This window comes from Zalophus californianus, chromosome 4, assembly GCF_009762305.2.
Source record: "Zalophus californianus isolate mZalCal1 chromosome 4, mZalCal1.pri.v2, whole genome shotgun sequence".
In the NCBI taxonomy this organism is placed as follows: Eukaryota; Metazoa; Chordata; class Mammalia; order Carnivora; family Otariidae; genus Zalophus; species Zalophus californianus.
Window position 1 is genome coordinate 7,089,613 of NC_045598.1, and position 16,892 is coordinate 7,106,504.

A 16,892-nucleotide genomic window follows, 5' to 3' on the forward strand; every position below is an offset into this window, starting at 1 on the left:
CAGACCCGCGCAGCCGCCACCCGGGGCTCCGGCGCCCCGCCCGGGGACTGAGCCCGGCTTCCCCGGCCCCCCGCGTCCGCCCCCGACTCCCCCGGACCCGCCCTGGCCCGCCGCTTACCTCGCGAGGCCCAGACCCCGCCGCCGCTCAGCAGCCCGGCCAGCAGCAGCCAGGCGGCCGGGGCCAGCGCGGGCGCAGGGCGGCGCAGCATCGCTCCGGCTCCCGGGCGCCGCGGCCGGCCCGAGGCGGGAGCGGCAGGCACGAGCGCGGGGCGCCGAGCAGGGCTCTCGCGGCCCGGAGCCGGCTGCTTCGCGCCGCGGCGAGTCCGGGGTACGACGAGCCGCCGCCGCGACGCTGGGCCGCGCGCTCGGGCCGCGGGCGCCCTCCCCTCCGCCGAGGGTAGCGCTTGGTTGGAGGCGGCGGCAGCAACTAAGATGGCGGCGGCGCGCTCTCTCGGGTCCGGCGAGGGTACCGGCGGGGGCGGGGGTGGCGGCGGGAGGGGCGCGCGCGCGCGCGCGCGGGAGGGGCGAGGTGGCGGCGGGAGGGGGCGCGCGCGCGAGGGAGAGGTGGAGAGGGGCGCGCGCGCGCAGGAGGGCGGGGGAGGGGCGCGCGCCTCGGATCGCCGGCGGAGCCCGGAGCGCGCGCCCGCGGGGCCGCGCCTGGGATGCCTCCGGTGCGGCGGCGAGATGTCTGGGGGCTGCACCCTCTGCCCCCGCTGCGGCCGAGAGCATCAGCCCCTCATCGCCACGCGCGCCCCCAGGCTCCGGAGCCAAGCGAGCGGTATCCTGGGGCCAGCGCCGGCCTTTCAGCCCTTCGCAGCCCCAGCCCCGAGGAGGGCAGACCCCTCTGGAGGGTGCAGCTGGGGCCCCTGAGCGCCAACACGTTGGGCCCCTTCGGGCAAGGCACGTCGCCTCCCAGAGTCTTGGTGTCCTCTGCTGCCAAGTGGAAGTGATGACAGGGAGCCTGCGGGGTCGTGAGAGGTTTTCAAGGAGATGGAGGTCAGCGAAACGCGCTTTGTAAACAGTCAGGGACCGCGCAGCACGTGCTGCCGTGGTTGCGCCCTGGGAGCGGGTATTAGCTGCCCAGGGAGTCCGTCCGGAATTTGTAAATCCAGATCCCTTCGTCCGCTGGAGAAATCTGTGATGGCTGTTTAAAGACGGCTTGTGCGTGCCCTTTCTAGATGATCTGAGTGTGATGCCAGTGGTCCCTTAGAAATGCAGAGATCCAACTGGATAAAGAAGGGTTCCTGGGGGGGGGGCTTGAGTCCTCCTCTTCTGTCCTGGTTCTCCCACCTTCCTTCGGCCCCTGGGACCACCCCACGCTAGAGGAAAGGACTGGCACCGTCATAGATGGATCCCTCGGCCAGGCACTGTGAGACATTGTTGGCCCCATTTTGCAGATGAGGGAACAAAGACTGAAAGGCAAAATGACATCCCCAGTTGCGACAGCTACAGCGAGAAGAACACTCAGCCATCAAGGCCAGGGAGGTGACATTAGGGAGGCCCCAAGAGCAAAAGCTAAATAACAGTAAAATGTGAATTATTCTAGACGGTGCTGCAAGAGCGATGGAAGGTGATTGGAACACTGTGGTTGTCATAGCCGTGAAAGCTGAGAGGGTCTGGCAGGCTGGTGGGCTTTGTGAAGGCCAGCTTGGGGTGGGGTTCAGGAGGGGGGCCCTTTTGGGGGCTGGGAGAAGTAGGAGGAGAGCGGAGGATTTATTTAGGAGGGTAGTGGGTGAAGAGCCCACAAAGTAGATTCAGGCCAGAGTGTGAGGTGCCTTCACGGCCAGATGATGCTCCGGGCCGCAGGAGGACCTTGAACAGCGGTGAACAGAGGCCTGATGTGACCTGATGGGAGTCTCAAAGCATCCTGCAATGGAATATGCTCCTCCCTGTCCTTTGTCCCTCGAAGGCATCCTCTAGCAAAGCCTGCAGATTCCATCTCTTCTTCCCCTGCCACCCCCTTACCTGGGTCCAAGAGGACCAGACTCCCCTTGGGGTGGACCCCTCCCAAGGTACCCCGCCTGGTCCCTTCCATCTCCAGGCCTCACAGCTCCACTCCTTTCAGCCAGCACTGCAGGAGTCATCCTCTCCGAGCCTCCCCCTCCAGCTCCTGCTAGCTCCTCGTTGCCGCTTTATCTGGTCCAGACAGCTCTGCCAGGCTTCCCACCCCTCAACCTCAGGCCCCACCCAGCTGACCTCAGGACCTGCTCTCTCAACACAGCCTGTGCTCACGTTCATTTCTGCCCAGGGCCAGCATTATATAGCACATCCTCCCCACCTTTGCTCGGAGTCAGACCTGGGCTATCTCCTGCAGGAAGTCCTCCTGAGCCGTCAGGCCAGCCCGAACCGGGCAGTCCAGGATTGACAATCTGTCACTTTGTGCCATTGACTAACTAACCCGTGTGTGTCTTTTTCTGCTCCCCACTATGTTCTAGGGGAAAGGACCCAGACAGTACCAGACAGGAACTCTGGCTGCTTCTACTATGAATGATCTCGACAAGTCACGGAACTTTGAGTCTCCTCACCTGTCAAATGGGATAGCAATACCTATTTCCTGGAGTTGTCAGGATTAAATGAGACGATGCAATGAAAGTGCCTCACAGAGCGTAGTACATAGTAGGTCTAAACACATAGGAACTTCTTTTTTTCCCCTTGGGGACCTTCTGAGCTGCTTGTGTCTGCTAAACATACAGTAGGCACTCAATAAATACTCAGCAATGAACTCAATGACATTCCTGTATTCATTTTTGTACTGTGGAGATTCACACCTCGGAGGATAAAAAACATACCCTGTAGGTTTCCAGGGACCTTTGAGTTTTACAAAACATAAAGTCAGAAAGGTATTATATATCTCAGACCTATGTCTTGAGACCAATAGGCTGATGCCAAGAGGGAAAATGTAATGTATTCAGTTCCATCAGAAAACACAAACAAAGGCTCTTTGGTGTCTGAATCCTGATCCCTTTATCTTCTTACCCTCACTGTCCCTTAAAGAAACAAAGAGGTAGATCAAAAAGGTTCGGCGGCAGGTGGGCAGGACAGACGGCCGGTGAGCTCAGTGCAACCTACGGCACGCTGAGATTTTGCCCACAGGAGAGTTCGTCCAGCTGCAAGGCTCAGCTTGAGTGTCTTGGAAGCCAGGAAAACCAGTGAACTCGGTTTCCAGTCGGCCTGACAATAGCCTTGGCCATATTGGCACTTTGCAAAGGTCTCCACGTGATGGATTAGTTAATCCTCAAAATGGCCCTGAGATGGGGATCGATCCAGCCTTAACAGTTAGCAGAGAGGGGCCTCTCCTGAGCTGAGCCAGCCACTGAGAGAACAGCACCAGGGGGGCCCAGAGCAGTGGGAAATGAGGCAGCACCCCAGGTGTGTCCTAGTCAGGGTCAGACACGGGAGAGTAAGGAGGGGGCTTTGATAACCAGGCCAAGGAAAGACTTGAGCTTTTGAGCATATAGTCAACCCATCTGTGCAATAGATAGAAGAACACAGAATTTCCAGGGTGCTGCGTCTTTTGTAATGATTCCTGCTAGTAACAACAGTCTCCACTAAGCTCTTTACTGGGGACATTTCATTTTTGCCTCCAGCAACCTTTCCAGAAGGTGCTTTTGTGCTAGATTGAGGAAAATGTAACATTTGATAAAGAGCCCGTTGTTAGAAAGCAGGGACACCTGGGATTCAATTTCATGTAGGTCTGAGCCCCAAACAATGCCTCAGCCCCTACGTGAAACGACACAACAAATACCAAAGGGGGGGCGGGGAAGCCCTATGCAAGATCCCGCAGCGTGGAGTCATCAGCCTGGGCCACCAGAGTCAGAGGTGGGGCCCTGCCACCTTCTGAAGCCATGGGAGGCATTCTCATCCAGCCTGGGTTTTCTCACCAAGACAGTCATTCCAGGTCCAGAGTTGCCGAGAGGAGGAAACATGGTCGCATGCAGGAAATCTCTTGGCCAGGAAGCTGAACCCCTTTCGGGTGGCGTGTTAGGACTGTAAGCAACAGTGTGCCCTATAGGGGCCAGTGTTGGTGGGACTGAGCTAGAGGGGTAAGCACTCATTGTGGCCACTATGAATGATATGCTTGAAAGTTGACCCACTTTAAGGATGCAGCAGAATGTGGCTGTGGGAATCTTGATGAGAGCCACCAATCAAATGCCCCAAAATACTAAAAACCACAACCCCAGCACCACCACTAGGGTCCCCCTGGAGCCCCCGAAGGTTCAAGATCTGGCCCTGTCTCTGCCTTCTGGTGGCCTGGTCAGGTGTCTTGATGGCTGTAAAGGGATAGTTGATGAGGGGCAAAAGCAGCAGAGACTCCAGTTGCCCCCCCGCCCCCCCGCCGCACCGGGCTCAAACACATCTCTATCCATTTCCTTTCCTTTTGCGGAATTCCCATTTAATTTTGTTTTACGGCCATATTAAATAGTTACAAGGCTCCATAGGCAAATCCGGAAAACAAGTTGCTCGGAAAAGTCCGATTCCATTCACGTGTGCTCCTCCCTGTCCCTTCCTGCCCTTAAAATTACCATTCCGTCTGGGTTTGGCTTATCCTTCCACTGTGGGTTTTTAAAATACAAGCTAGGATTCTAATATACTACTCTCCCCTTTCTTAGATAAAAAGAAGCATATCACATCCACATCTTGCTTTTTTTTTTTTTTTTTGATGAATAAGATATCCTGGAGATGGCTCCATCTCAGGATCCCTTTCAGAGCTGCAATGCATTCTCTTGTGCAGTGTGATACTCTGATATAATAAGAAATAGATAGTTGGTCTTCATCTCCAATTCCTAGCACAGAGCTGCTAAATCCCTTGGAATTTCCTGGGGGAGAGGAGCATCTTTTGTTGTAAAGAGGCAACTCTAGGCAGGCTCCCGGATGGCTCCTGGTTTGGGGCTGGTCACCAGAATAACCAAGCCATGATTAGAAGCTTGGAACTTTCAGGCCCCTGCCCACCAAATTGGGGAAAGGGGGTGCTGGAGATCAAATTAGTGATCAATCGTCCAATGTGATGAAGCCATTCCAAAATCCCTCAACTGCAGGATGCAGAGAGCTTCTGGGTTGGTGAACACATCCACGTGCCAGGAGGGTGGTGTAGCCTAACTCCACAGGGACAATTGTTCCTGTGCTCGGGACCCTTCCACACCTTGCCCAATGTACTCCTCATCTGGCTATTCACTTGTCTCCTTTATAATAGTCTTCATAATAAACTAGTAAATGTAAGTAAAGCATTTCCCTGAGTTTTGAGAGCCCTTATGGCAAAATATTGAACCTGAGGAGGGGGTCATGAGAATCCCTGGAAAGGTAGCCAAGTTAGACAGAAGTGGAGGTCACCTGGGGACCCGCTACTTGCAGTTGGCACCCAAAGTGGGGGCAGTGGGGGCGCCTGGGTGGCTCAGTCGGTTGGGCGTCTGCCTTCGGCTCAGGTCATGATCCCAGGGTCCTGGGATCGAGTCCCGCATCGGGCTCCCTGCTCAATAGGGAGCCTGCTTCTCCCTCCACCTCCTCCCTCTGCTTGTGCTCTCTCTCTCTCTCAAATAAATAAATAAAATCTTTAAAAAAATAAACAGGGAATCCATTTTTTAAAAAAATGAAGTGGGGGCAGTGGGGGAGACTGAGCCCTTAACCTGTGGGGTCTGTGCTAACTCTAGGGAGTTAGGGTTAGAACTGAATTTAATTGTAGCACACCTAGTTGGTGTCCACAGAGAATCGGAGAATTGGCTGGCGTGGAAAACCTACATGTCTGGTGTCAGAAATGTGACATACATGTCACGTTTATACATCTGACAGGCATACATATGTTTTCCTTCATGTGGATGTACCGGAATTGACTGAATCAGTCCTCTATTGATGACTATTTCTCCCACACTGATGGGCTGTTTCCAATCTCTTGCTTTTACAAAGACAGCGGCAGTGAGCCTTTTTGTGTTTCTTGCTAACTGTGTGGTTTCTACCTCTTGGATAAGGCACTTCATCTCTCCAACCTCAGTATCTCATCTGTAAAACAGAGAGAAGTCAGTGCCTGCTTCCCTGAGGGGAGAGGGGAGTGAGGAATAGATGAGCCAACACACAACAGTCTCTATCATTACTGTTCATTACTGTCCATGGCTCAGAGCTCCTTGCCTCTCTGGCAGTGGCAGAAACCCTGACTTAGGAAGGGACATCCCCGTGGTCTCCAGGGAGTCAGGTTGAGGCCTGACGGTTTGTTTCAGACTCCCTTTAAAGCTCTCTACACGGCTCTCCTCTGCAAAGGAAGTAGGCATTCCCACGCAGGCAACATCAGCCATCACTAGCTGTTGAGAATTTCCAAAGGAGGAAAATCTCACTTTCCCATAGAAGCCGGGCAGCTCGGTTTTGCACCCCCAAAACGTGGGACAAGGATTGGGGTTTCCTACTTATGCTTTCCCCGAGGTGACACACAGCATAGTCCCCTCCTCTCTTTGGGTAGACAGCTGGGAAAGGCACAGGACCTACGCACTCTTCTGTGTGGTGGAGGGGAGGGGTGGCTCTCTCCTTCTGCAGCATGAATTATCTACCCAACGCACGACACGAACAGACAACATATGGACAAGCGCGGTCCCTCTGTGGACGCACAAGGCAAACACGATGTGCCCTGTCTACACACAACATCCCAATGGACAGGATGCGGTTAGGTGTCTGGGAAGGAGCAAGGGAGAGGGAAAGGCAGGGGCAGAAACAGCACAGCTTCCCTGGCACCACTGAGGGAGCACGGCCACTGCTCGGTCATAGTAGAAGCAGCACCAAACCTAGGTTCTGCCCATAGTTCCATCGTATTGCCTGGAATTGGGGGTAGAGTAGGATAAAGCGGTTTTAAGAAAATAGGAGAAATGTCTTACTTACATCGTTTGGATTCAGACAGAGCTGGGTTCCAGTTATTAGCAGAAAAGACCAGACAACCTAATTACTGTGAGCTTCAGTTTCCTTATCTGTAAAATGGGCATACAATAATAATACCCCGTTTAGATTATTGGGAAGATTGAACGAGAGGATGCATATCAAGGGTTTAGCTCCGTGTGTGGCACATAGTAGTGCTCAGTTAGCAGTTACTGTTCTCACCATGCTGATGATATATATGAATATGCTTTGAAAAGTCTGAGGAGATGATGATGGTTGTAACTGCTTTCCCAGGGGCGCCTGGGTGGCTCAGTCACTTAAGCGTCTGCCTTTGGCTCAGGTCATGATCCCGGGGTCCCGGGATCGAGTTCCACATCGGGCTCCCTGCTCAGTGGGGAGCCTGCTTCTCCCTCTCCTGCTCCCCCTGCTTGTGCTCTCTCTCTCTCTCTCTCTCTCTCTCTCTCTCAAATAAATAATCTTTTTTTTTAAAGGTTGGGGTTTCCTTCTTTTTTTTTTTTTAAGATTTTATTTATTCATTTGAGACACAGAGATAGAGAGAGAGAGAAAGCATGAGCAGGGAGAGAGGCAGAGGGAGACGCAGGCTCCTCGCCGAGCCAGGAGCCCGATGTGGGGCTCGATCCCATGACCCCGGGACCATGACCCGAGCCGAAGGCAGACGCCTAACCATCTGAGCCACCCAGGCGCCCCTCAAATAAATAATCTTTTAAAAAAAGGTCTGAGGAGATGATGATGGTTATAACTGCTTTCCCAGGGGCGCCTGGGTGGCTTAGTTGGTTAAGCATCCGACTCTTGATTTCAGCTCAGGTCATGATCTCAGGGTTGTGAGATGGAGCCTCACATTGGGCTCTGCGCTGGGTGGGGAGTCTGCTTAAGATTTTTCTCTCTCCCGGGGCACCTGGGTGGCTCAGTCGGTTAAGCGACTGCCTTCGGCTCAGATTATGGTCCTGGAGTCCCGGGATCGAGTCCCACATCGGGCTCCCTGCTCAGCAGGAAGTCTGCTTCTCCCTCTGACCCTCTTCCCTCTCCTGCTTTCTATCTCTCATTCTCTCTCTCTCTCTAATAAATAAATAAAATCTTTAAAAAAAAAGATTTTTTCTCTCTCCCCTCTCTAATAATAATAATAATAATAATAATAAATAACTGTGTTCACACAGTACTTTACAGTTTGGATTTGCTCAGCATTCTCCTTTTTTTTTTTTTTTTTTTTGAAGGGCATCTCTCTCTACACTCTGGGGCCTCACAGCAATCTTCCTGGTAGAGTTTTCACTCATCCCTCTTTAACTGATGGGAAGCAGGAGTTCAGTGGGCTTAAGTGACTTGTCAGTGGTGAAGTAGCTCTGCTGGCCTCGGGTGAGGCTCCTCTGGCCTTTTTGTGCTTTTTTCCTTGCCCCTCAAGCTCCCCAGACCAGCAAGCACCAATAAAAATCAAGAGCCAGACATCAGAATCTCTGGCCTTTTCAAGCCTCCAGCTCATTTACTTGCTCAGGATTACTTTTTCTCCTTCTTCATCTGGGTTGCAGAGATTAACCACCCCCGGAGATCCGGAGCTCACATAGTGAGTGTTTGCTGTGGGCCAGCCCTGCCCGAAGCCTGGTCTGATTCTGTGCTAGCAGCACTGAACACTGTTATTATCCCTCTTTTACAGAGCACACCACCGGGGCTAAGAGAGGTAAAGTAATTTCCCAAGGCCACGCAGCAAAGTGGAGAGTCAGGATTTGAACCTACATCTCTCTGTCTCTAAAGCAGAGGCTCTTACCTATGACGTTCCTATCTCCCAGAAGCTGCCTGATGGCGAAAGTTTCTGCATGGCCCTCGAAAGTCAGAAGACATCAAGATGGGAGAACTGCTTGGCTGATCCCCGTCTGGCTCATGGTATGGTGAGTGGTCAGGAGGGAGCCAAGAAGTTCAGTGGGGCATGAGGGGAAGCAGATGTCCTGACCAAGGACCAGGCCTCCTGCTCCATCCCAAAGGGCAGCCAAGACTCTGTGTAAGGACAGTCACGTCCTGATCACCCCACGCCGCCTCCCACCCTCACACACCAGCACACAGGGCCTTCTCCCCTGCCTGTAGCTCTTTTCAGATTATTCAGCCTTTCTTGGACCTTCTCTCATTTATTTTATTTTTTTTTAAAGATTTTATTTATTTATTTGACAGAGAAAGAGACACAGTGAGAGCGGGAACACAAGCAGGGGGAGTGGGAGAGGGAGAAGCAGGCCTCCCGCCGAGCAGGGAGCCCGATGCGGGGCTCGATCCCAGGACCCCGCAACCATGACCTGAGCCGAAGGCAGACCCTTAACGACTGAGCCACCAGGCGCCCCACCTTCTCTCATTTAACCCAAAGTCTGCCACTTCCCAGCTCAGTGGCCTCTCCTCTGTTTTGTCATCTATAAAATGGGGATCAGAATGATACATGCCTTATAGGGATGCTCTGTGGGTTAAATGTGATAATGCACGGGAGGACTCAGCACTAGGCCTGGCACATAGTTAGTGCTCAGTCGGTGTTGGCGATCATTCCAATGAGGACGTTTTTGGTCACATGTGGCGGGGGGGGGGGGGTTGGGGGGAGCGGGGATTAACCCTCTCCTCTCTGCCTCCCGAATCCTGCTCCGTTCTTTAAGAACCCTGAGGCCTGAGCCCTGGCAGGTCTGACTGGGGAGGAGGAGGTAGGTGGCTTCCTTCCAGAACCTCCCTTCCTTCTGGGCTTGACCCAGGGCCCCAGTCATGTTCAGGGCCTGGAACATCACAGCAAGCCTTGTTGACACAGGCCTGGCACTGTCCCTTTGTCTGTTCAGCCTGCAGGAAAAGCAGGGGAAGAGAACCTCACCTAGAGAGGGACTTCTGCTCCTGCCCCTTTTGCACTCCCAAGCGCCTCCTGTTTCCAGTTCCCCTTGGGCTCAAGGGGCAGCAGGAAAGGGGGATGGGAGTCCTGCCTCTTCTCCGATCCCAAGCCAACCTCACTGAGATTGTAGTGCTGGGCTTTGATCAGCTGAAGGCATTGATTTAGGGGATGCAAATGAGGAGGCTGTCTGTTGGAGGAAGAGAGTCTTCTCGGAAGGGGCAGATAGGTCTCAGAGAATTCTCAACGAGCCCTTGCTGTGGCTGGCTTGGCAGGAGCCAGGGAGGAGGCCCAGCACAGCCCGGGAAGGGCAGGGAGGCAAATTGCAGGAGAGGGGCGAGCAAGTAGGGCCGTCACCCTCTGCCCAGGTCCAGGGAGGCAGGGGCGACCTAGTGGCCTAGAGGGGAGGGGAAGGGACCAGCTGAGGAGTCGGTTAATCCTACATCCGCTGGGCCCCCTGGCTTCACAGGCCCTGCAAGGTACAGGGATTGGTGGACGAGGAAAGGGTGCTTGACCTGCAGGCTGCAGGCTGAGTCCACCGGGGGGGGGGGGGGGGGGCGGGGGGAGGCACATGGGGAGACCAAGACAGGCAGTGGGGGGGCGGGGAGGCCCTGCCCGGCCCTCACTGGGCAGGCAATGGGACAAGTTGAGGCTGAAGCTCTTGCCAGCCGCCTCCAGCCGAAGGAGGCAAGCACGGGCAGGGCAGGCCCCAGACAGCCCGTCCCCGGGGCCACAGAGACACGGGGCAGTCAGGCCTGCGTGCTGAGAGGGTGGAAGGAAGAGAGGCCAAGAGCATCTGTTGGCCCTTTCTGAGGGGGTCTGCCCCCCTGCCTCTGGACTTGACGCCACCCCAGGAATGGAGGAGGAGAGGTGTGGCACTTAAGCCTCAAGCCTCCAAATTGACTCAAACCTGCCCCAGGGCACCAAATAATTGCAGTGTTCTGTGAGTCACTCCACACGCCCCAATTGCAAGAATCCCGGCCATCCCGGGGCCGGGCATCAGCCAAGGCCCAGACAGGTTGTCGTGATGTCGGAACTTGAGGAAATGTCTGGATTCCTCACTTCCTTCAAAGTCCTCAATTGCCTCTAGTTCCAAAGGTCAGGCCCGGGTGCTTGGCTCTGGACAGGATCTGCCCAGGGTGCCCCACCATCCGTTCCCCAACCCAAGGTTCCCTCCCCATAGCTCCCCTCTGAGCAGGGTGAAGGGGAAGCGGATGTTAATTTGCTCATCTTTGCTAATTTGAAAAGGAGCATAAACAGCAGAGCTCAGTTGCAGTGCTCTGCGAGGGTGTAGTTTAGGTCCAATTATGTGCTATTAGTGCATTTGCTCTTTGTTCCCATGGCATATTAATTGCAGATCTAGTATTGTGGCAATTAACACAATTATGGGCTCTCTCTTCCGGCAGGCCAGAATCCACATGCTTTCGGCCAAGGAACTGGGCTGGTGAGATGGAGAGAGGTGCCCACTGGGGCAAATGCCCACTGGTATGGGTTGGATGGTGTCCCCCCCCCCCCCAGGCCTCCTCTGGCAAAAACCAGACGCTGAAGTTCTAATCCCCAGTCCTTGGGAATGTGACCCTCTTTGGAGGCAGGGTCTTTACAGACATCATCTGAGTTAAAATGAGGTCACTGGGGTGGACCTAATCCAATATGACTGGAGTCCTCATAAAAAGGGGAAATTTAGCCACATTGAGGGAAGATAATATGAAGAGACAAGGGAGAAGCCGAGGAGAGAGGCCTAGAGCACGTTCTCCTGCACGGCCCTTGGAAGGAGCCAACCCTGCTCACACCTTGATTTTGGATTTCTGGCCTCCAGAACGTGAGACGGTCCCTTTCCGTTGGTGAAGCACCTACAAGGGTTTCACTGAGGCAGCCCGAGGAAACTCATAGACCCACCCTGCTCCAGGCAGAGCACCGCCCCCCCCCCCCCCCCCCGGCAGGCAGTGCAGGGGCAGGGGGGACAAGGAGAGGGAACATCAGCATTGCTGTCTGCTCAGAAGTCTCAAGAAGGGATCAGCAGGGAGAGTCAGTCCTTCCCTCCCACCAGATACCTGTTCCCAGGGCTTGCCACCCATCAGTGTCACCTCTGTTCTCCTGGCCCCTGGGCCTTCATTCTTCACGGTACTCCTGCTAGAGCTCCTCCTCCCCTTGGAGACCGTCTCTAACCAGTCACCGGCTTGGCCAGTCTTGGATGAGTCACTTTCTTTTCCTTTGGCGTCCCCTTACCTTGTAAGGTAAACAGCGTATGTTATTTTTCAGGTTAAGCCCGTTGTAATGGTCAGGTAGCCGCACAGCGCTTTGCAGCTTAGGAGAGACTTACCAAAGGTCTGTTCTCCTTCCACACTTACAACAACCCTGCGGGGGTTAGAATTCCCCCTTATTTTACAGGTGGGGAAAACTGAGGCTTGGAGAAGTCAGACATAACCCGTAACAAACAGGACTCGGAACTTGAGTTCCGATTTTACACCTTGTACTCTTCCTCCACAAGGGCAGTTCTTATGGAATATTCTATGGAATACATAAGAGACTTATGAGTTCTGTGGTCAAAAAGATAAGGTAGAAGCTAGATGAAATGAATGTCTTCATTGCAGGACTTCTCAGAACCCTCCCTATATTGTGACTCTCCAAACGAGTGTGTACAGCATGCATTTTCCAGCCTTCTTTTACTTCCGTGGGACACCTGCCGTTTCAGACAGGGCCGCGTGACACCGACAGCACCGCTCTAGGCTGGCAAAGCCAGGTCCGAATGGGGAAGAAGGAAGCTCTGATTTCAAGCTCAATGGGAGGGCTCTTCCCCCTGCTCTTCCTGTCCCCCAAGGCAGGCTGGCTGAGCACCAGGGTTGGTGTCACCGTGGGGTTTCCTGACGCAGAAGTTCAGCCAGCACCAGAGCCCGATAGTGGACGGCTTGTCCCTGACACCCAGCATTCTTCCCTTTAGGGACCACTGCTGCCCCCTGCACGTGGCTCTGGTGGCCTGCTCCCACGAGCTTACCTTCTAGCGGAGCAAGAAAGAAACAAGCAGATGTTTCACATAAAGAAAATAGAGCACGTCAGAGTAGAAAGCAAAATAGGGCGGGTCAGTTAAGATCCTCTGAGGGTGCGGGGCGCCTGGGTGGCTCCGTCGGTGAAGCGTCTGCCTCCGGCTCAGGTCATGGTCCTGGGGTCCTGGGATGGAGCCCCGAGTCGTCATCGGGCTCCCTGCTCAGCAGGGAGTCTGCCTCTCCCTCTCCCTCTGCTGTGCACGCGCGCGCGCTCTCTCTCTCTCTCTCTGTCAAATAAATAAATAAAATCTTTAAAAAAAAAAAAAGATCCTCTGAGGGGGGGTGTTATGGTCCCGAATGTTCGTTGTCCCCCCCTAGTTCACATGTTGAACACCCCGCAGTGTGGTGGTGTTAGGAGGTGGGGCTTGGGGAGGGGATTAGGTCATGGGGGTGGAGCGCCATGCGTGGGGGCGGTGCCCTTGTAGAAGAGAGCCCCCAGGCCTCGCTTGGCCCTTCCATCATGGGAGGACGCGGAGGGAAGACAGAACCTGGAAGGTGGCTCTCACCAGAACCCGACCACACTGGCACCCTAATCTTGGACTTCCAGCCTCCGGAACTGCGAGGAATGAATTTCTGTTGTTTAGAAGCCACCCGGTGTGTGGGATTTTGTTAGAGCATCCCAAGGAGTCTAAGACAGGGGGTGACATTTAAGCTGGCAGCTAAAAATTGAGGATTCAGGGCTGTGGGAAGAACAGTGCAGGCAGAGGGAGGACACGCACCAGCTCTGAGGGATGCAGGGCCGCGAGTGAGGAGGAGGGGCCAGCGATGGGAGAGGAGGTCAGAGGTCACCAGGAGCCAGGGCCCTGAGCCCCAGGGCCGCCCACAATAGGGAAGGGAGATTTGTATCCTGAGTGCAAAGGGCAGCCACTGCCTTATAGAGTCCAGGGCAGGGACCGGGGCAGGAGGTGTTCCTGGTGTTTTTCTCAGATCCCAGAAAAGCGAGCGGCGGCTCCTGGACACAGCCTTTCGGGGAAGCCATGGAGCTGGGAGTGGACCAGGGTATTCTCAGGTCTGACAAGAGTCAGAAGCCGCCCAGCTTCAGAGGCTCGAGATCCCTGAGGCAACGTAGTGGTCAGGAGAGGCCAGCTGATGGTGCGGACACAGGCAGACCCAAGACCCCCAGGGCACAAAACCACACACTTCCTTGCTCACTTGTGGACTGGCTGGGGCTTTGCCAGGACGCAGGCGGTTGGGCAGCAGCCTCTGGAACATTCCCAAGAGGTTCTTCAAGCTTCTACCTGCATTGACCCATCGCTTACACCCATACTTCATTAGCTAAAGCCAGTCAAGGTCACGCTTACTTAAAGGGGGACAGGGCGACACAACCCTTCCACATGCCTGGCAGGTACGGGGCCGGGAGGATCCAAGGTGCTGCACTGAGGCCAGCAGCAACCCTGTTTTACAGCTGGGAAACTGAGGCTCAGGCACATGGAAGAGAATCAACCAAGGTCAGGGGCCTGAGGGTGGTCCCACGCTCTGTCTGCAGGGCCTCACCCCCTCCTCACCCCCCCCCCCCCCCGCAGCCTCCTCCGCTGGCAAATGACCTTGAGGAGCTCAATCTCCTAAGCCTCTCTGCCCTCCACACCCAGGCCTGAGCTTGTCCTCCTGGCTTCTCAGAGTGGGGACAGACTACTTCTGTCTTTCCTTCCCCCAGGGACAAACGCTTGGGGCCCTGAGGAGATTACACAGCCTGGGGAGGGAAGGGGTGATAAGAGCAAGCCCGTCCAGCACCAGGAGGAATGCTCCAGGCCAGGCAGATCATGCTGTGCTGCTGGTTTTCCTGCAACCCCCAGGCTCCAGCCTGAACTCCAGGACCTGCCCTGACACATCACTCCAAATGTTTTCTCCTTCTGAAGCAGCTTCCGGGGCCTCTCCGGCCGCCCTTTCTCGGTCTGGCTACTGGGGAGGAGCCAGGGACCAGCCAGGGCACACAGCAGGCCTCTGCCACCTCCTTGCCCTGACCCCAGCGTGAGCGGCACAGCGGGGCCAGGGGCAGGACGGCCCACGGGCGGTGCAGGAGTTCTGAGGGGCCCTCCTGACCACCTCAGCTCCCTGCGGACAAGCCTCCTTGGTGACCAGGGTTTTCCTTCCCCGCGGGATGCTGCTCTGTTGCAGCCTATTTCCAGGTCAGTCAGGCCCAGTGGCCTCGGAGACCACAGGGCAAGGCTGCATCCTCTCGTCCGTGCCTCCTCACCTCGCCCATGGCAGGTCCTCGGTCAGCAGTTCCTGACTGGCTCAGTGGTGCAGCCGGGCTGGGTTAACTCAACAGGAGTCTGGGGGAGTCTGGGGGTCATCCGGATGGCCCAGGGCTCACCCGCCTCTGGAGCAAGCCGCATCAGCCGGGAAGACCTGTGAGAGCTACGAAGAAGGAAGGTTCCAGATAGAAACCTTGAGGGACCAGAGTCCAGGCTGCCCCTCCCAGGGAATGGCTTGTCTGTCGCCTCGGGCAGCTCCGGATGGGGTGTGGGGGGGTGAATCGGCCAGAGGAGAGTCCACAGACCACCCTCGCCTGGGATGCTGGACCACCACGCCCAGACAGATTCCCAAGGAACGAGCCAGCAGCAGCAGTGGGCTGACAAGGGTGGGTGGGCTGCGCTGTTGCTGAGGGAGCGGCCCCCCCGAGGCCAGAGAGACCCACGAGGCCGTTTGGAGCCCTGCGACGGGTGGGAGCATGTGTGGGGACAGCCAAGGGGGAGGCTGGCCCCACCGGGGACCTGTCTCGCTGTCCCCTCCGCCAGGCCCCTTCTCCGCGCACAGCTGAGCCCCCCAGCACGCCCGGGGCCGGGGAGTGCTGCCCGGGCTCCCCAGGGTGGTCGGTGTTTTTCTCTCACACAAACACAGGGACACATGAGGATGTGCAGCCTGTGGTAAACAAAGAGCTATTTTTACCGCCTCATTGTTTCCTCTCGCCCTGTCCTAGCTCCCAGGCCAAGGGCCACCTCAGCCCTCCGTCCTCCCAGCCCCCCCCCCGCCCCCCGGCTCCGGGGCCTGCCTGACCACCACAGGCTCTGCCCTGCCAGGCGCCCGCAGCGCAGCCACCAGCTCTCCCTCGGGGGCAGCCTCGGGGCCGGTCTGCAGAAGGGGGGCCTGAGGGAGCCTGCCCCATGACCACGGTGGGCCTCTCAGCCTGTCTTCCCCCCAACATCTGACTGTTTCCACCCACGGCCTGTTCAGAAAAAACCCCTGGAGCAGCCCAGCCCCTGCCTCGGGGGAGGTTGAAATGGGGACCACCACCCCCCCCGTACCCCCAGCCCGCAGGGTTTGAGCTGCTGGGTCCTGGAGACAAAAAGGAGGAGTCTGGCCTTCAGTCAGCCTTGTGGTTGTGAAATCCTCCCCAGCCGGTACACCCCTATCGCCTGTCGGGGTGTGCGTTGGGGGGCGGGGGGGGGGGACAGGCCGCTGCGGCTTCTCACACGCTGACTCCAGGCAGCACCCGAGAGCTAGTGCCATTACTGTTCCATGTTCCAGATTGGGAAGCAGGCTTGACAATGTTGAGTGATGCGTCCCCATCCAACAGCTTGTAACTAGGGGCGCCTGGGTGCCTCTTGTCGGGTTAAGCGTCCGACACTCCATCTCAGCTCGGGTCTTGATCTCAAGGTCGTGAGAGGGAGCCTGGAGTCGGGCTCCACGCGGGAGAGAAACCTTGAGGTTTGTGAGGGGGAAGGGCATTCATTGGAGCAGTCCCTCGAGGGGGTCCCCCAGATGGACTTTGTCGCAAAAAAAAAAAAAAAAAAAAGCCTGTAACGGTCCGAGGCTGAATCGGATCCCAGGTGTGTGCAGCTGAGCCCGGAGCCCAGGAGGGCCTCCCCTGACAGCAGCCACTGCCTGAGGCCTAGAGGGGCTTCATGCCACTCCTTGGGGTTCAGTGTGGGAAGGGTAACGTTAGGCCCTGGGGGCTGAGATCTGTGACCTGGGAGGGCCCGAAGGAGGGCAGCCGGGGAGGGCTGCTGGGGGCTCAGGGCTCAGGGCTCAGCGGCCCCCCTGTCCTCCGCCTGTTTGCTTGGAAGCAGAGCCGGCTGCAGTGGGAAGGAGCCTCTGGCTGTGATGGGGTTTTTTTTTAACCACTTGATCATGATCAAGGATTTAATTTTATCCCCTTCTCTGGCTGGCTCTGATTCTATTTGGAGTTTGAGCACGAGCTAGTG

At 56.0% G+C, this 16,892-nt stretch overlaps 1 protein-coding gene and 1 long non-coding RNA gene across 5 annotated transcripts in view; one reads left to right on the forward strand and one right to left on the reverse strand.

Moving 5' to 3' along the window:
• Positions 1–448, reverse strand: part of CLSTN1 (calsyntenin 1) — a 77,674-nt gene extending 77,226 nt beyond the window's left edge. For all 4 annotated transcript variants that reach the window (XM_027599017.2, XM_035727021.1, XM_035727019.1 and 1 more), the window contains exon 1: positions 119–448. In XM_027599017.2, the coding sequence (XP_027454818.2) occupies positions 119–209 (91 nt within the window). In that variant the 5' untranslated portion in view covers positions 210–448. The remainder of the gene's footprint in view (positions 1–118) is intronic.
• A 169-nt stretch (positions 449–617) lies between these two features.
• Positions 618–2,727, forward strand: LOC118356925. The gene is made up of 2 exons (XR_004820040.1): positions 618–996; positions 2,436–2,727. It is a non-coding gene; the product is annotated as an uncharacterized LOC118356925 (long non-coding RNA).
• Positions 2,728–16,892: the final 14,165 nt, after the last annotated feature.